Source organism: Tenrec ecaudatus, chromosome 2 (assembly GCF_050624435.1).
Source record: "Tenrec ecaudatus isolate mTenEca1 chromosome 2, mTenEca1.hap1, whole genome shotgun sequence".
In the NCBI taxonomy this organism is placed as follows: Eukaryota; Metazoa; Chordata; class Mammalia; order Afrosoricida; family Tenrecidae; genus Tenrec; species Tenrec ecaudatus.
In genome coordinates this window covers 68906072-68926434 of record NC_134531.1, presented here as the reverse complement: position 1 = coordinate 68926434, position 20363 = coordinate 68906072, and the positions used below count along the sequence as shown (strand labels likewise).

General features: G+C 36.7%; 1 protein-coding gene across 2 annotated transcripts in view; it reads right to left on the bottom strand.

Moving 5' to 3' along the window:
• Window positions 1-4042: 4042 nt before the first annotated feature.
• The window catches only part of TNPO1 (transportin 1), a 105561-nt gene continuing 89240 nt past the window's right edge, over window positions 4043-20363 (bottom strand). For both annotated transcript variants that reach the window (XM_075541157.1, XM_075541158.1), the window contains exons 14-25: window positions 19535-19706; window positions 18447-18533; window positions 17255-17362; window positions 17013-17171; window positions 16846-16933; window positions 14831-14929; window positions 14554-14649; window positions 11727-11802; window positions 10764-10863; window positions 7854-7928; window positions 6951-7093; window positions 4043-5638 (exon numbers count right to left, since the gene is read on the bottom strand). In XM_075541157.1, coding sequence (XP_075397272.1) covers window positions 6986-7093; window positions 7854-7928; window positions 10764-10863; window positions 11727-11802; window positions 14554-14649; window positions 14831-14929; window positions 16846-16933; window positions 17013-17171; window positions 17255-17362; window positions 18447-18533; window positions 19535-19706 — 1168 coding nt within the window. In that variant the 3' untranslated portion in view covers window positions 4043-5638; window positions 6951-6985. The remainder of the gene's footprint in view (window positions 5639-6950; window positions 7094-7853; window positions 7929-10763; window positions 10864-11726; window positions 11803-14553; window positions 14650-14830; window positions 14930-16845; window positions 16934-17012; window positions 17172-17254; window positions 17363-18446; window positions 18534-19534; window positions 19707-20363) is intronic.

Here is a 20363-nt window from a genome sequence, read left to right as displayed (position 1 = left end):
ATGTCACATCATACAAATGTAAATACAAAATTACTACAGTACAATATATATTCTCTGCATGATCCAAAATATTTGGTGGCCCCAAAAAACTCTCTTTAAAATTCAGCAGCTTATCAAAAATTAAAACCGTATTCTATTTAAAATGAAGATCTTGTTAGCACAGAGTTAGACTTCAAGAAATATCAATTTAGTACAGTTTGAGAAGTTGCAGGAGGATATGTCTGAAGGACACATTCTAACATAGTGTGGCAGGTACAAGAAACATCAGATTTAAAGCTTTTAAGCATAACTCATACAACCTAAGTTGTCAGCAGAAAGATCCAGTTATTTATAACTAAAGCTAAAACTACTAAATTATTGCACCCAAAGTTAACATGAGTATTAAGTGTAAAACGGTTTTATATTATGAAGTGAAGTAATTTATAATGTTTAAACATCTCTTCTCACAAGATGATAGTCTATTCAGTAAAGTTAATTACACAGTATTGTCTAATTATTATCTCTATAAAACCACCCCACTTTCGTTTGGTTATGACACGTATACATCCATGGAGGGAAAGCAATATGCAGACAGTACAGTGGGACTCCTTTATGACGCTGGAACTCGGGAACCAACATTGCCTTAGAGGCTAACCATGTGATATTAGGCTTTTCCTAAGATAATTAGATCTGAAAAAGAACAAATTCTGCATAATACCAAGCCAGGGCAAAATAGGATTTTTTGATAGTTGAAAGGAACTGCAGTAAGAGAGAACCTGTTTTCTAATTAGTGATAGAATGCTTGGCAAATGGATTTGGCTTGGCTTTAATGTACAACAAAATTAAAAAAAATCTATTAAAATATTTAAAATCATGCATACATTCAGTTATTAAGCATCTTGAAAACACACACACATACACACCCACACACACACCCAGGGATAGAAACCACAAGAAATACTTATGCAATTCAAATGTATTACCTTAACATAAGTATAATTAGGGCTAAAGATAATAGAATCCTCTACATATACTCAACAGCCATGGGGGAAAGAAAACCAGGGAACCCTCCCCCCAAAACCTCACAAGTCACTATGGAAATTGTACAGGCGAATGAAACTAAATGTATAATCTGATTTTTAAGAGGCATTAGAAATAACTCTACAGTTAACTGTGTGAATGCACTAAGTTAGTATGTCATAGTATTGCGTGGTATTACTAGATATTGTGATAAACACAGCTCTTTATTGATCTGATTTTTCATCTAGCCTATTCATTCCTATTCCAGGTCCTTAAAAATCCCAATACCAGTTTTCTTAACAGTATTAATAGCAACAGCTAGTGTCCCCCCCGCTACCCCCCATTTGTTATTTTTTTTTTGGGGAAAAAAAAAACACTAAGCAAAACTGTGTTATGTTTTAAAGTACTATCAAAGGAAGGGCTTAAACTGCAGTTACGCATGATACATTCTTCTCCTGGGAAGAATGTTTTTTTTTGCACCGTTATCTGTTAATACATTCAATATGAATAATACAGATTAAGTATATGAAGCAAAAACCAACTTTCATCCCCCCTCATGGTAAAAGATTTCATTTAAATTTAGACTAAAGGGTTTCGGACATCGTGAGTCTAATTCTGACTTGTCAGTTACGCAGGGTGACTTAATAAGGGGAGAAATGTTTCTTTCCTCTCGGGAGTTGGTGAGGAGGAGGAGCAAGCCTGCATGCAAACGACTTGCCCAGAGGGACCCAACACTCCAGTCTGCTTGAGTAAGGGCTGTGAAATCAGACTAAATGGGGGAGATTCTCAAAAAAAAAAAAAAACACACTTAAAAACAAAACCAAACCAAGACTAGAAGTATGATGACCTCTCTAAGCATATGTCACCAAAGCAAAACTGATACAAGAGTATTCACCTGAGATAAAACTTGTATCTGAATATTTTACAACTGAGTAGACAAAGCATTTCAATAGAGGAAAGTCAGTTGAAATTATTTTAAAATATACATCTGATCCTATTTTACAATATATGCAATTTAAGCAATTCAGATCAATGAAAAAGTCTTAACAACAAAAAAAATCACAGTGTTCAACGTTAATTACAAAATGTATGCTACTTGTCTTGTTTTCCAGATGTAATGGCTTGGTTGAGTGTTTTAAAACCTCTCTTCTTTGAAATCTAATTTGCCTCACAAAATCAAGTAGCAATAATGTAAAGCATCAAAACTGGCTCTTAAAGATTATTTACATGTTGATTATTTGGAAAATAACCAACCAAAGTATGTTAAAAAAAAAGGGTATTTTTTAACACAGTATGAAGTCATTAAAGAGATTAGACAATACCCCCCAAAGCAGAATTCTTTTCTGAAAAATGAATTACCCATGGTACTAAATTCACTTACTAATGAATGGGACTACAGCATGGAACTGCCAAACATGCATTAAATTATATTAAATACACTTTCTGTTTCCAACTTAGGTTGATCAGCAGCTTTTGTTCTGTTAGAACCCTTCCGAGAGAGAGAAGCTCACAGGAAAAAGAAGGCATATATAAAACAGTAAACACTGACCTCCTGAGGTTACTACAACATAAACATATTCAAGTAGAAAATCTACATCACTCAGCAGCGGCTATTTCTGTAGTTGAGCACACCCACAGCATGTTGGTGTGGGAGAAGCGGATGAAGTAAGCCGTGCGTTAAGCATGCCAAGAGGCAGAAAACACTGGAATGTAACAAAGACAAACTCACAACCTCCTAAGACATTCAGTCAACATTCAAAACTACCAAAGACTACACCACAAGAATTAAGTTGCTTTATATAGATATCCCATGATGTATTGAGTTTTATCAGAACAATAATAGATGCTAAACCAGAGCCTACAAAAATTAAGAAATTAACTGAAAATACATGGCTTCTGTGAATCCCTGGGCTACACTAAGTATTTGAAGTGTAATTAGGAAGGAACAAAATAATTTCAAGACGGGGGAGTGCGGTGAAAACGGGGAAAAGCTCAAAGCCCATCCACAAGGTTACTCATAATATTGACTTAGTCTCCATTTTTATAAATTAAATTTCCTTAAGAGGGCAAATGACTATGAAATGGGCATAGTCCCGTTATTTAGCTGTCTAATTGAAAATGGATTTGTAATCAAATAAGTGACAATGTGGAAATGTTAATCAGAGGCCCAGACAACTAGGTGGTTTCTGTTTTGCTGGGTTTAAAGAATGTTGTCCTATTTATTACCTATTCCTAAACACTAAAATATCTCCCATATTAAAATCTAAAGAAATAGCTGAAGCATTATAGTGTATTACTGAAACTGAAGAATAAAAATAGCTCTATTTAAGGTTATGCAGACTAACTAAAACAGGTTTTGAGCTTCTAGAGAAACAATGGTGCATGAAACAAAATGCCATAGTATCTTTGGATCCAACTTGTAATTAAAAAAAGAAAAGAAAGAGGGGGGGGGGAAACGACACATTATCAGAAAGACTCAATTTAGGCTCTACAGACTGAAATTTGCAAAGCCGCAGTAAAGGTGGTGAAAACAATGTTTAAAAAAAAAAGGAAACAACAACAAAAACACAAACACAGATACGGTAACAAAAACCTCTGTGCATGCTACCATGCATTTGAAACGTTTCGAACCGATATTTAGAAATTCGCACGCACACAGCGCAAACTTCAGTGCAGTGCCGTATCATTCAACACCTTCAGGGAATAGAACCATGCAAAGAGGAGCAACTGCTTATAAAAAAATGGTTATTCAGTATTTATTCTGCAATGCAAAGGTGACAAACCAAAATATAAAAAAGGTTGTTATGGCTTAACATTTCTGTTGCAGATTAAATATGCAGCATTGAAAATGGAAAGGTGTGGCTTCGTCTCTGACCAGCAGAGCTAAAAAGAAAAATCTCTCCATTTTCCTTCATCATGGGATACACTGTTCAGGCAATCCAAATTAATAAAGACTTGCACTTTTTTATGGACACAAAATCAAGTGTACCAGTTAGGTTTTCACAGTCACAGTATATAAGAAAAATACACATGGAAGGAAAAGTAAAGGGTTAACTTAACAAGGATTTATTCACAGGAATACATGTAAGTAGAGAAAAATAACAGAAAAGCTAAATAAATGAAATGAAGAGGATCCAAACCAACTTTCATTCTGTAGCTTTGAACTTGCAACCTGTGTGCATTCATCTAGGGCACAGAGGGCCACCAACATGCGCCAACACAGTGTAGGAACCCTGCATTACATCCATGAACTGAAACATATCTTGTAAGATCATGCGTTGAACAGAAAAAGAAAGCTTAGAAGGCAATATGCTGAGTGGGAATAAACACTGAAATAGAGCAATCATATCTTCAACTTCTACAATTGTCTTTATGTGCCAACTAACATTTATGCAGCCTTTTACCCATGTAATTTAAGTGTTAGAAGTTTTGATAAAATCACTAGTATATAACCATGCAGAAAGCACATCACACTGACAGCACAGAGCCAAAGATTTTGCACAGGTATATCAGCTTTCCACATTGTGCAGGTTACACACAATACAATATCAATCTTATCCCTAAGATTTCCTAGAAAGATATTTCAAGGCCTAGCTGTAAACTACAGTACTTTATATCTATATTCTTAATAAAAATAAAGTCCACAAATCTTAAAAAGGAATTTTAAATGCAGGGCTATATTGAATTGGTAAACTGCAACACAAACTGGCGCAACATAGGTCAAAGGTACCAACCTCACTCTATGTGATGCAAGCATGCTACTTTCCCACTAATTTAAATTACTTTCAATCACTATGAGCCAGAATGCATGCCTGAACCTTAAACTGCACATTAAAAATAATGTCTTGGCCTACAAATTAATCTAACGAAGTACAACCATCAAATTATATGCACTACATTAATGTTTTAATGTAAAATTTAAGACATCAATCTTTAGTTTGATATGCCCAGCCCCATTTACTCTCCCGCCCTGCCCACCCCACAAAGGTAAAGGACTGACTCGTTTGGCATTTCACAGGGTGCTTCATTGTTTAAATTGGTTTCATTTTATTTCCAACATTTTCTGGGGTACCTTAAATTGTAACTCCCAAGAACCTGCTTTTCTACTCTGGGTAGGCAAGCTGATTTAACTCTGCTAGCTTCATTTGTGCAGCTCATCAGCATGCAAGACAAGGTCCCAGCATGTGGGAAACTTATATAAAAAAACCTTTAAATTAAAAAAAAAAAAGGGGGGGGAAGCTTTTGTTTATAACCCCCATTCTTAAGCTTCCTTTTTTGTGCACTATATAATGTTTCCTCTTTCTTTACCCTATGCATCATATACGGTTCTTGTTTTGGTACAATTCCCCATCATATTCCAGAATGTACTGTGTTGTGAGTAGACTGAAATTTGTTTTTTTTTGCTTCTTCATATCCAGTGCGGACTTGTAATTGGAGACAGATTTCCACCCACAATGGCTCCAGATGGTAAAACATTTCCCAACATCGACTTAATACAGTGACGGCAACACCTCCCTCCCGCCCCTCCCAGTAGGGTTGGGATTGTACTGTATTCCCTACTGGTTTACCCTTCCCCCCTGTCAAGGGCAACATTTTCCCTGGGTGCAGAGGCTCCTCATAGTCTCCAAGACCGAAGGACCTGAGAAGATAAAAAACAAAAGAAAATGTTCTGAAATTGACTGTGGTAATGAGTGTACAATTCTTTTTGTCAAGATTGAAATATATGATATGTGCATTATGTGCCAATAAAACTGGAAAACCCCAGAAAAACAAAAACGATTCTTACATTTAATTATCTATTTTCTAAGTCACTAAAACAAAAAATTAATCAACAATACTATGTCTACCTATTTAAAAACAGGATAAACAGCAACTTGCCTAAGTTCCTGCTAGTCCATTATAACGGCTAGTTCTTTCCCTGATATCATATAGGGAAAATGAAGGCAAACTGGGGACAAACACAGCTGGTATAGAGAAAATGTTCCATTGTCTTTCCACCTCGGGGGTCCCATGACCAGCTCTATGTCTCGCATACAAGGCTGTCTTATTCCCTCAAAGTTCAGCAGGACCTTCTTTAGTTGAGAGCTAGAACATTCCAATCCTGCAGCATTCCTGATAAACAAATCCACCAGCTAGCCAAAGAACTTTAGCTACTTTTGCTTTTCAGATGGTACTGCTTAACACCTGGTTGCCTCAGTCCTTTTGGGAACATTATGAACTTGAAATTGGCTCCCTGGCAGTGAGTTTGAGTTGTTGAGTATCATGATGTTAACACTAATTGACCTGTGTATTTCTAGACAATCCTAAATTATGGCACCACATGGATTACAGTAGTATTCAATACTGACAACCCCCAGCTAGTAAGTACAGAAAAAAAATATGCAAGGAACAAACATCTGCAGCAGACTTACCCAAGTTAAAATGAAAATGCCGACTACGTAATTATAAAGTGTGCCGGGCACATGATATAATTTCTTACTAGTTGTTGATGAGTGAAGAAATAGAAATGTTCTTACCTACTGAGTAAAACCCAGTTCCAGTTCTATTTTTGTTTTTCCTAGAACTTAAGAGTCTAGAATGACCTCAAAATATCTGCAACTAGGAAATCATGAGCCATCTTCATCCCACATCTCTGTGGATCCTGGCTTCCTCAGTGGACACAGCGCTAAGAAATCTAGCCAGCAAACTGCTTGGAATTATTTCTAGGATTCAGAAGTGGAGCCATTTATTGTATTTTTGTTGCTAGGTCTTGGCAAAAAACCTCAAGCCTTTATAGAAATAATTTAAATCTCAAGGTCTAATGCAGCAGAACATGAAATAATGTTTACTTAACTGCTGGGTTCAACCTCTGTAGAAACAAATAGCTTTCATTCTAGTTAGTAGTTTTCAGACTGACAGCCCTAACTAAATGTTTTGTTCTAAATACTTTCCAAAGCTCTTTTGCAACTTACCCCTAATTATGGGACTGCAGCTTAAGTGCACAAGATTAAACACCGTAAAAAGCTGCAAGACGCTCTTTCAAGGGAAGAGGAAACTGGTCAGAGAAACGCCTCCAATTTTCATCCCCAACTTGATTTTTAAATCCATGAAGGATCTGCAAAGATTAAAAACAAAACAAAACATTAGGTCATCAATAAGGAAAGAAAAAAATGTTTAAGTATGATTCTCAAATCATACGATGTTGGGCGCCGCACCATTGTGCAACCTCACCTAAGCAATTCCTAGCAGGCGTCTAACTTCGAAGCCGAGATATTTCAATGAAAATCAAACACACACCCTACAGAATTCAAGCAAGGGATAAAACCTTTGCCATTTCAATCCTTTTTACAAATGGGAAACGTAGCTGCAAATGTATTTCATTAAACCGAATTGACACGACACAGCGTCTAAATTCTGTTGGCCTCTGGCTGGAGTTATGAAAAAAGGGAGCCAACAAAACACCTAACCAGTCCCCGGAGAGGCCAGAATGATTTATGATTCCAAGCGACACGCCAAAGCTCAGTTAGCCATCTTAGAAAATACATGCGACTTGACTTGACACAGGGGAGCTTTCAAAAAGTTTGGGGGGAAATGGAAGCTTCCCAAAACCCTTTGAAAATCCCTCATGTAAATGGGATTATGGAAAAACATGAATTAGTGCTATTGTTTGGGAAACTACTTTTGAAGTGCATGTTCTATGGATACAAACTCCCTGCTTTAAGAAGATGACATGATGCCTTCTCTCTCTCTCCAAGAACAAAGGCAAGAAAATACACGATTTACTAATATTGATCTGAAGAGCTTATGCTGCATACAGAAGTAATCAAAACCTTCCACAAGACTTAAATATCAAATGGTGCATTATAATTAGTTACCTTACAGAACATGTCTCTGAGATCATCTTTTGGGCTAATCCATGATGCAACAGCATCACAAAAAAATATAAAATCCTGTAACAAGAAATACATCTTAGATTATTATATTTGTCAAAGGCAGTAAGAAAATACATTTGAGACCCAGGATTTCTTTCACGTTAAGCATGTTAACTAAAATAAAGAACACATTTAAAATAAACCATGATCATTGGAATGTAAATGATGAGTCATCCTGAGGTTCCTACACGGGACTACTAAGGAATCGTCAACAAATTCTCAGGCTATAGTGAAGATTTGATGCTGCTGGATTTTTCATCGGATAACAAGCCAATGTTTACCATCAGCAACGGACTAAAAGCATCCAACCAGCACCAATTTAAATAGAAAACAACAAACTTTCATTTGGAGAATTATAGAATTTTATAAATTAATCATCTTATAGTTCTGACTGGCCTGTACATATTTTAAGTGCTAGCTTGGAATTAAATTTCTAATATCATCTTTACACAAAAACTTAAATAACCAAAACTTAGAAGAAAAATCGTGCAGTTACAAACAACACTCAACCCAATCCAACCAACAAAATCCAATTCTCACACACTTTAAAAGATAAGTTATCCTGATAAAAACAAGGTGGCAACAGATGGCAAAAGAACTTAAAAAATTTGTAGAAAATTATAACTAAAAGATAATAAATTTTCACAAACTTTCAGAAGTCCCTGCATGTTCTAAAATCCATGAAATAAGCATACTCTTATTTCCCTTCATAGTGCACAGATCATAATTTAATTAATAATACTTTTCAACCTTAAGTATCATACATCAATAGCTCACAGAACACATATATATCACCGATATTTTAACATGTTAAACTACTGAACTACTACCAGATTCAGAGAACTCTAAGAACTTCAAAATTCAGCAGTACACTAAAGCATATATGTAAAACACTTCACGCAACGAAAAGGTCACCTGCTTCAAGTTCAGAGTTTGTTCAAATCACAACCATCTCTCCTCTAAATCTTAGAGCCAGATGATAAAATTTTAATTTGCACATGTTTGCAATAAAGAATTTAAAAAATCATTTTAATAGGGGCTCATACAACTTTGATCAAAATTCAAAACATCTTCTCTCCACATAATCCCCTGGCATCAGCTCATTTTTCCCCCTCCCGCCCCGCTCCCTCATGAACCCTTGATAATTTATAAATTATTATTTTGTCATCTCTTACATTGTCTGATGTCTCCCTTCACCCACTTTTCTGTTGTCCGTCCCCCGTGAAATAAAGAACTTAAACTTAAAAATCATACTAGGGTATTCTCTTTTATACAGAATTCAAATAAAAGCATGTCAATAAAACTCATCTTGCTCTAAGGCATACATTTTTGGGAGGGTAATTTGTATGCTTGCATGTCGATCATCTTCATCAACTTGAATTTTCAAGCTGATAATTCATACATAATGTTTCGAAGACAGGAACTACTAAAAGGTCTCAATTTAGAAATGTTCAAAACACCTTTTCCTGGAAGTGAGAAGTTTGTTTAAAAAAAAAAAATTTCTTGGGGGCTCATACAACTCATCACAATCCATACATACATCGTGTCAAAGCACATTTGTTGCTATCCTCATTCTCAAAACATTTGTTTTCTGCTTGAGCCCTTGGCATCAGGTCCTCATTTTTCCCCCTCCATCCCCACTTTCCCCTCCCTCATGAGCTCTTGATAATTTAGAAATTATTTGGTCATATCTTACACTGTCCGACATCTCCCTTTACCCAATTTTCTGTTGTCCACCCCCCCAGGGAGGAGGTTATAGGTAGATCCTTGCAATCAGGTCCCCTTTTCTACCAGACCTTCCCTCTACCCTCCCAGTTATCATCACTCTCAGCACTGGTCCTGAAGGGATCATCCGTTCTGGTTTCTCTGTGTTTCCGGTTCCTATCTGTACCAGTGTACACCCTCTGGTCTAGCCAGATTTGTAAGGTAGAACTGGGATCATGATAGTGGGTAGGGGTGGGGGTGGTGGGGAGAAGGAAGCATTAAGGAACTAGACTTAAGTTGTATGCTTCAACATTGCTACACTGCTGCACCCTGACTGACTTGTCTCCTCCCCGCGATGCGATGTTTTTTATATTAAAAAAAAAAAGTCTAATTACCAGAAAATATCACCTATTTGATTTACTTAAAAACAAACAACCCTGTCTTCCAAAGCAAACTTTTACTATTCAGGCATCCACATAAAACAAAGTATAATGGTATCTCTAGGGTGACAATTCTTTTAACTGTGACATGGATCAAGAAGTAGAATTTGTGCCAGGCTCCCTAAAAAACCACCACCTTGACTTTCACAGCAATGGCTTCCTTCGCCTCAGCAATCAAGTGTACATTTCTAAACACAAGAATTTAATTCTATATTCCAACACATTTAAAACAGATTGGCTATGTCTTGGGCTTCTTGGAATCTCTAGGTTCCCCCCTTTCCCTTTCCTTTCTTCCTTACAGTTGATCTGTCCAAGAATCTGGAGCTTCATCGATTGCACATAGTCAGCGCTATTGTTTTGTCAATCCTGCAATGTGATTTTGTTCAGCAGGTTGATTACAATCATACCCCATGCTCTACTGTCAACTAAACCGAAACAAAACCCCACCACAAAATGACAAAGTACTGATGAATAATTTGAAAACTCTCAAAATCAAACCAAACAACCAACCAACAAGAGTGGACTACAAATGCAGAAGCTTTAGTTAAAGACCAGAGCCAAGCCTGACTTTCACAATTGACTACTGTTATTTCCTGACAAAGACTGAGAAAATAAAAACTGGCATTATCATTCCGAGACATTAGGAACTGTAATAATAAAATAAATACAATAAAATATTGCTAAAAACAAATCCTTGTGAATGTCTTACTTGGATTACTCCACTGGGATTCACACTGATCATGGTACAAATCCCACGGAATGCCGAATCCTTTTCCTCATTGTCTCTTATGTTTCTCAAAGAGGTGCACCTATTAAATTATAGAACTGAATTTAGTGTTGAAATACGAAGCATTTTAAATGACAATACTAATGAACAGTATTTAATGGAATAAGCACTACAGTACAAATACAGTATTTCCAGAAAGCTTAAATTTTTCATACTTCCTGCATGCCAGGTCTATTTTCCATATACTGGAAACTATGATATCCACACTGCCTTAATAATAGATTGCATCGACAATCTATAATTGATTTGAATCACCTATTTTATCTATATTAATGATTTTGAGTCATGAATAAATTTCCAAATTACTTAAAAAAATATTATAATTTATATTCCATTAAACACTACAACAAATTACTTGAACTGAAAGATTACCAAAGAAGCAGAACATAGACTATACTGCCACAATATAAATTATTATACAACTTATGGTGTAGATGTTTAAGTTTTGCATCAACAAGCAAATAAGATTTTCATACATAACAAGTTTAAACGTGTATTTTTAAATGCAATCCAAGTTTCCAAATTAATTCTAAAAAACAAAGGTAATGCAAAAACCTAAATTTTTAGAGTATTTGCATGCATTTTTACTTTTCTGGTGGATATTTAAATGCTTTGTATGTATAATCAAGCTTTTTAACACAGCAAGCATGTGACAATCTTATCCCATGCATCAATTAGTCGTTAGCCACAACATAAAATAAATATACATGACGATGCTACTAAAAAACCTCACAAACCTGATAGGACAAGATTAGTCACATGGTTGGCAATGATTAAGGATTGTGATTTTTGTAACCAACTGAAAATATATCTAAAAGTGAGATAGAAAGAGAAAGAAAGAGTGAAGAAAAATGAATTAAAAAAAAAAGATTGAATAATACACACCAGGGTCTTATAAACTGCTGTAGCATGGGGGCCACCTCTTGAGGACAAACGTAACCAAGACGACCAATTGTTATTGCTAAGGTAACGCAATCACGGTTATACACCACCAAACGCCAACCAAGACATGAGCAAATGAGGGGGAAGGAGAAAAAATAAAGAAAAAACAACAAATAACTCAGAAACAGAAACCAACAGAATTTGTGTATGATAATAAACATAAGATTTCACCAGTGCTGTTTATTACCACCCCCTAAAATAAGGGGCAGCAACATATATGGCATACTCTTGGAAAAAGAAAAACAAAAGGAATTAAAAAAAAAACTTTAAAGATTGAGAGAACACCAAAAACCAGGATAATTTGCTTTTCTTGCCGATTTAAGGGGCAAAATACCATTCTATCAACAATCAGGTGAACAACTGAGTAGATGGTTTGAGAGAATTTCCATTCTAAACCAGTCAGAAATTAAGGTTTAATAATGCTTTTCCCCAAGAAATAAACCAGCAAAGTGCGGTTACGTTTCCAAATGGTCTAGCCACACATGCTTCTCTGCAGTGAATAATTTACTCCCCACTTTCCTTAATCTTTTTATAAGTGACTGCCATTCTTTGGAAATTACCTAGCAATTAAATCCAAATATTGGTAAACTTTTTCTTCCTTTTCACTGACCTTTCCAAAACAAACCAGTGGACCATTCACAGGCTGCCTGATGGTACCCATGGAATGTATGGACTGGAAAATGGCTGAGATGTCAAATCCCAGTCCAACAAGTCCCAGATAATGATGAGAAAAACCGAGATTAACAGTTCAGTAATTTCAAATTATATTTGACATAAAAATTCTGAAAAAATAAAAATTAGACAGTCCACTGTAATGAGACATGATATGTGGACTAAAGGAAATAACAAATCTGCTTTGCTATAAAAGGCATAGCACAAATTTGATGATAAACATTGTATTATTCACATGCTAATATTCTATTTAAATAATTTAAAGTGGGGTTTAATCAAGCAGGTATATTCACCATCAAAATCCAGGAAGTCAAACTTACACAGAGTGCTCAAGTACGAGCCTGAGCTGCACTCTGCAATTCAAAGGTACACACATAAAATACATGTATACACAACGGGGATACAAACAGAAAACAAACCATGAGGTGCCTTAATGGTGTTCTCTCAAAAACAGGTTAACCTTTCATAAAAAAGGGTGGGAGTAAAGAAAAATGTTTAAGGATTACTTGAAGCAAACTACACAGATAATACTAAAATCCAGCAGAATCATATGAAGCAAGAGAAAGAAAACCTATGCACTCAACAGACACAAACTATGCAACGAACATTCTCATTAAACAGGCAAGTATGAACAATCCAATGAAACATGCGATAAAAGCAGATGATGTCCATTGAAAAAGTTAAGTGTAGGATATACTAATTGGGAAAACGCAAATAGCTGGATCCTATGGAATTGGGTTTTATGATTTTAATAGCCATTGAGTTTGTTGAAATCTACAGATGTTGGTTATCAACAGTGATTTTAATCTAGCAGTTAGTAATAAAAAAAACAACAAAATAACTCTTTCGGCTAAGATATATGGGAATTGTTAGGCCATTGTGAAAAATTTAATTCAATGACTACTCAGTTTTTTCTTGATTATTACACCCATTCAATCCATCAATTTGAAGGACACTATCAACTCCCTTAACAATTAGGGAGCATAATTTTGTAATTAAAGCCAATTGGTTGAAGAACGATAAAAAATGACTAGCTGATATCCCACAAGAAACTTTCATATACATTACACTCAACATTTATTCGCAGTTATGCATTCACATTTAAAAATAATTAAGTTTCTTTAAATTCAACGTTAATTTCATAATGCTAAGTGTTTCAAATCTGAATGTCATGTACAGGTACTGCATTCTAAAGTGATAAAAACCTGACAAGATTAAAAATCATCCTGTGCATAGTTTAGAGCAAACCCCCCCCCCCCTAAATTCGGTCTGTAAGATAACAGTACCCACACAGCCAAACAGCCAGATAACTGTTTCATAATGAAAAGATCTCCTTCCAGACCCATGAACACGTCCATTTGAAATCACATTGACGGTCAAGGTTTTCATAATTAACAAATGTTAAATTAAAGCTTTCTTAATACATAAAGAATGAAAAGTAATTAAATGTATATATTTTGCTGTTATTTCTATCAGGGATGATAGAAAGGGCTCAATCATCCCCAAATGAAATGTGTTCTATAGTATGGAAGGTATTCTTTAATATAAACATGCTCTCTATATATGCAAAAGAGAAACAAGCCCCCTAAGTATAAATTCCATTAAGGTTCTGTTAAAAAGTTTCAAATTTGAAGAAAATGACAGGTTGATATGTGCTACACTACTAAGCCACTAAACTACCATCTACTTAAGTCAAATTTTTTTAAGATTAAAAATTTAAATGCCTTTGAAAATTTCCCAGCTCTTAAACCACTTGAAAAAAAAATTGAAAATAAAAATTCTCCACAAGTGCAAAGCCACACATCTTTACAGAACTGACTTTGAATTAATTTAAAAGGAAAACTAGGTGGTTCAAAAACACGACCCACCCATCTTAGGGAACATGGAACAAGAGAAAAGGCATTAAAAAAAAAGTTTCAACAAGCTGATTGAGGAATGTAGCTAAAAGCACACTTCAGTAATAAGAATTTAAGTTAGCTGTTAATAAGCTGGGCTTTTAAAACTAGCTATGCTTTGGTTTCTCTACGCATTTTAATTTAAAAGAAGTAAAAGGCAACTCATTTTCTCTATGCACCGTAACAGATCAGTCATATGGTACCTGTGTTCTCTAACAACGTCTTTGGTGTGTTGGGTCTGTTAATGATTTCTACAAGCTGGTGCAACACCATAGGGATATAAGGCTGCATCTCTATGCCTAGATCATTCCAAAAAGAGAAACAGAAAAGAAAGGTTTGTAAGTTAAAACACCAGTACGAAATACTTTGTTGCTCTCATTAACTGTGATATAAGCCAAATAAAATTCAACTTAAAAATTAATCACAAAATTACTACAATACCTGGAAATTTGAATTCTTAAAGGGGGAAAAATATCCTACCCATTTGAATGGAGATTTCTCCAATTGCCCATGTGGCATTGTTGCAAACGGAAATGAACTCTGGATTTAGATTGGTTCCCAATATTGGCATGAAGTCGGCTAAGGGGGGAAAAAAAAATTAAAATACTACATAGTAAACCTCTCAGTAGCAGTATATTGTGCTTTAAAGGAAATCACTAGGTAAAGAAACAATTTAAGCAAGGCACAACAAGTTTTGCTATTAAACACTGTAATATGAAATACAAAATTGTAGGAAAGAAGGAACTATTTTAAAAATGACTTAAGTCCCAAGTAATATGTTTCAAGAAACTAAAGGGTCAGAAGGCAATCAATAATTGGCCACTGACTGAACTTTTATGAAAAGCAAACCATAAAAATGTGAATTTTGGTATATTTTAGGCAGTACTATTACAAAGTGTCAGAATAATCTTTCTTACCACCAGATTGAGAAAATGTGAAATGAAAGCAGGAAAAGCAAAATAGAATGCAATCTAATTCAAAAGCAGTTTTTAACAATTAAAAAAAAAATAAACACATTGAGCTGCTAAAGTGCTCTGTACTCTAGTGCCCAGACTGTGGTCTCCAAACACCCCGTCACACAGAAAGGAATGAGCGCTCTCAGAGAAGAGGAGGAAAGAATCACGTAAGTAGCTTCCTCTCTGCTCCAACATGACTTACCCCTTAGAGAAACAAACAATTTAGTGATATGAGAAATGTCTTCTGATACAAATATTCTCCTAATTAAATGAAGAATGAAAACATGATTTTTTTTTTAACCACAAGAACTTAATGGATCAATTCCAGCATTTCTCAACCCCCAGCCTTACTGGCCATTTGGAGCCTCACAATTCCTTGTTAAATGAGGGGCTGCTTTGTGCACAGTGGACTGTTTGGCAGCTCTCTGGACTTTCACCTGCTGTTCTGACCACATGCCAGGAGTCAGGCTTCGTGTTAACTAATAATGTCTGTCAATCAATGCCCGCGGGAGGCAGCATCACCTCCCGTTGGGAACCACCAATTTAGACATTTAAAAGGGTATAACTAGATGCTGTATTCCTCCAGAAGAAAGTAAACACCACATATTGTTTTAAAATAAGAAAAAATTGAAATGACACCCATCTGAGTAACAGTGTATATGAGACAAGATTGGATACATATTGATAAGTGTTGGAAGCGAAACATAAAGCTCAAACTGTTCACTGTTCCATATTTCTACTTTAGTTTTTTTATTAAGATAGTCCTTTTGGCAAAGTTCTAAAAACTAAATTAGGTGGCAAATACTGCATGATTTATGATGAAGTTCCATTACACAAGAATTCAATACACTGTTAGTAGGAGCGAGCTATCTGAGTCATCAGACTTAAGTCTGGTGGTTCTTGACAATACAATTAGGGCTATTACTCAATGTTCAGATACAGTTATTAGAATATGTCAAATGAGAAAAACACTTAGGTCAGTGTTTTTAAAATCATGTATTACAAATAATTATTTCAGATTTTGGGAGATATACAAAGAAGCGAAAACTAGAATCAAACACACCACCATTTAATCCAGGAAATTTGATTACAAGGCAGGCTGCATTACTTAAGGAACCTTTATCTTCACAACAAACTACCAAATCATTGTTTACTTTTAGCACATATTCACCTGCAAAGTTTCCTAAGTTATCTGTCAAGTAACGTTGGTTATCCGATAAGACAATATTGCTGTGGAACAACTCCAGCTAATGATACCCCCCCCCTACAGAGCTAATAAGCTAGCACACAGGCCCCGCGGCTTCAGGCTTCACCGTTTAGGTGCAAACGCCCCTTTCTTCATACACCTGCCTAAGGAGCTGCTGCAAGTGATGATGAGCTCATGGTATAAGGGGCAGTGGTTCCAAGTGCCTGAGTTAAGTCAGTAAATATATACATTTATAAATGCTGAGATGTTAAAAGTTTTCAACTTAACAATAGGAGACATAGCTCATGTGAAAATATCTTAAAAACCTTAGCCACAGTAGAAAATATCCCTACCTATGCAAGGCTTAACATGCTGAAAGCAAGCTTTAGTCAGGTCTCCTAACAGAGCAAAGGAACTCTGTCGAACTTCCGGCATTTTATCCTAGAACAAACAAAGAGAAATTAACCTCGATGTCACCGGAGCACCAGCTTTCAACTGGTTTGAACGCACCCAGTCTTACCTGCATGCACTGGTACATTAGTGTGAGGATGTTACTTCGTGCGACGAGCTGTTCAATGTTGCCGCCGAGTCCTTCCGCCAGGCCACTGAGCAAATCGAGAGCCACTATCATAAAATCCTTATCAGGAGCCTCATATTGATCGGGTTGAGCATTGTTTAGCTGAAATTAAGAGAATTTTTTAGAAAGGGTACTTTAATCACCAGAATGCGTATTAATACTAAGAGAAAGATTGAAAAACATACCATGGCTTGTGCGAGAGTCTTCTGCACCAGGTTGACACAACGCTGATACACAGGCTCACAGTATGGAAGGAAGCCGGACTGCAGGGCGGTGGCGACTGAAGATAGGCACTGAGAAGAACAAAGAGCATGCACTACATTTCTTGGGCATGTCTGGGGTCATGACAAAATGTGAAATGCATTCAGTAAAATCTCAGTCATTCATACGCTTTGCTCTTCAAGCCTCTCCCTTAATGCTGCTCACTCCTGTTATCTATTATCTTGCTAGCCAGCCAGCCGGCCGGCCACGGAGATCAGAGTTTACTCAGATGAACTGTGAAGAAGTCCCTAGAACGAGCACTACGCTTAAAGAACAGACTGGAAGTGCCGTGTGTGCTCTTACTTCTTCCCTCAAATTTAAGAGACTTGGTCATTTATAGCCTCCAGCCTGATCCATGGGGTCGAGACTTGCTGGCTTCTATACCCTTGTGAGCCACTTACGTGAGGAAGCTAGACCAGCAGAGTAAGAGTTGAAGCCTTTGAATTATGGGACTGGCAAAATAATGCTGAACATATCATGGACGCTACAAAAGGAACAATTCTGTCTTGGAGGAAGTCTAGCCAGAATGCTCCTCAGACCCCAGATAGCAAGACTTCACCTTACTACCTTTAGACATGTTATTGGGGGGGGGGGGGGAAGAACCCTTGTTCTTACAGAAGAATATCATGTTTGACAAAGAGGGGCAGCAATCCCCCCCAAAAAACCAGAGAAACAAACTGTCCCCCAATGCGATGGCACTGAGGTAGTAGCTGCAACAATGGGTCCAAGCACAGTACCAACTGTGAGGCTGACAGGACCAGGCAGCGTTTCTTTCTGTTGTGCTTACAGTGGCATCGGGCCAGACTGACTAAAGAGCATTGAGCGACCACAACAAGCAGAGCAAGCTAGAAAACTGGTCAACACGACCTTGTATAACACAGCCCCCTATCTAGTTAAAAACAACAAAAATTTATTATGCCTCCTACGCTTTTCCTAATTCTTGGTATAGATGTACTATAACTGAAGGAATGAGAAGATCTATTATTTAGCATTTTAAAAGAAATGATTCAGCACACAAATAATATAAACTTTATTAAAGCACCTACCTATTTTAAAGTAGGTCATACATTTTTGGTTAGAAGCACGGTTAGGTTACGTGTCACCAAATTAGCATACCTCAAGTAAAGGAAAGAGGTCTTTGTCTTCATCCTTTAACATGTTCCATTTCTGGATGAGGGGTGGCATTAGCATCTGAATGTATTCCTATTTACAATGATAAAAACACATACAAGTTTCACTACTACATTTTACAAGTCCATTTTGAATCTATAAAAATTCAAACCCATTCAGAGTAACTAAAACACCATCACAGAGTGATTTCACCAAGTCTCAGTCATTCTGAACTTGGTACCTTTAAAATTGTTTTCACCTACTGACTTACCCAACCTGAGTCTACTTTCAAGAAATCGCCTTGTCCTTCAGAAACAAAGGCATGTTTACATACAAACTTAGGAGCCCTGGTGAAGCGATGGGCCGCTGAGGCAACATTGTGCCAGCTAAGATCTGCTGATGCGCTCCCGAGTCTTTCCGAAAAGCAAAAACCAAACTAAACCACACCCAACGCAACAATCAACACCAACACCAAACTAACCTGAAAAACCAAGAGTCCCCCAAACCTCTCAACAACACAAAACCTTTTCCTTATTGGTTACACTAACCACCCACATTAGTTCTTCACCAGGGAATTTTTGGCTACTATTAAGTTCTATTATTTAAATCCTATTTTAAACACATCCGATTCCACCCATTCTCTTCTATTCTTTGTCCTACTGGACACAAGAGTTTTGCCATTTCTCAGCCAAACCCTACAGTCCACCAGGAATATTTTTCCTACTCCTGCACTCACAGGTCTTATATGATGTCCCTCCCAAATTCCCAGTGAGAAAACAAACACAAATAAAGGCTTATGAAATGATAGGTACAAAGATACTTGGAATTAAATAAAAAAACAGAAAACAAGAGTTTAAAGATCTTTGTCTTTTAAAAAGTCCCTCTCATTTTCCATAAAAAGTATTAGTATACTCGTAAACTGCTGGTCTAAGTTCTACATTAAACAAACATTTATTTGTGAAATATTATTATTTCCAAAGATGAATAAACTTGCCACTTTTGTATGCCTGTATTCCCAAAGTACTGATGGCCAATTCATGATATATTACATAGCCCCACCCCCACCCCCCAAATAGTGAATCACAGACACTTACTGGTTTGTTTAAATGATGTCCCACTGAATCTGCTAATGTTCCTATGGCATCGTAAAGAATGAGTAGGTTCTTATGCTGGTATTTACTAAATGCGAAGACCAGAGTATCAAGTATATAAGCAAGGTAAGGAACAAGTTCTGTACAAGCCTCCTCTTCTAAGGTAGCAAAGGCACTGCAAGTAAAAACAATTATTGGATAAAAGCAGTTTATAAAAGAATCTAAGCTGTCTCTAGAAACATATTTTACTAGCCCATTTCCTTGCTTCATGGCACCAAATGCTTCTTTGCTTGTCCCTCTCCTATTTTGCTCTCCATCTTCCTCTCCAGAAGCTGGCCATCCAAAACAAATTGTGCCAATCCTCCAGACTTATTCTGTCAATAAATGTTATTTGCTCCACAAGACCTCTTCAGAGTATGGAAAAGCAAGGATGGTACTTTGAGGACTAAGAGCACCGGACCCCAGACACTGCCTCACAGGCAGGTGAAAGTTGTGGACACTGCAGAAGGATGACCAAAGAAGCAACAACAACTACATGTATTGAGTCAGTGCTGGGAACATAGACATTAACACACCAAAGACCCCATTTGCACATCTGCAGCAGTTGTTCTAGATGACGGAAAATGGAAAACTGTCAGGTGTCAGTTCACATGCCACCAGCAACCACAATGCAAGGAGAGGAACACACTTAGCAATCACTGAGACCCCAGCACCCAGGAGTATCTTTACCCCTCCTCCCTCTTCCAAGCTTCCGCTAAGCTCTACGCAGTATTACGAGTATTTCAAATTTGTCTCATGTATGGCCTTTCATCAGGAGAAATATGCAAAGGGG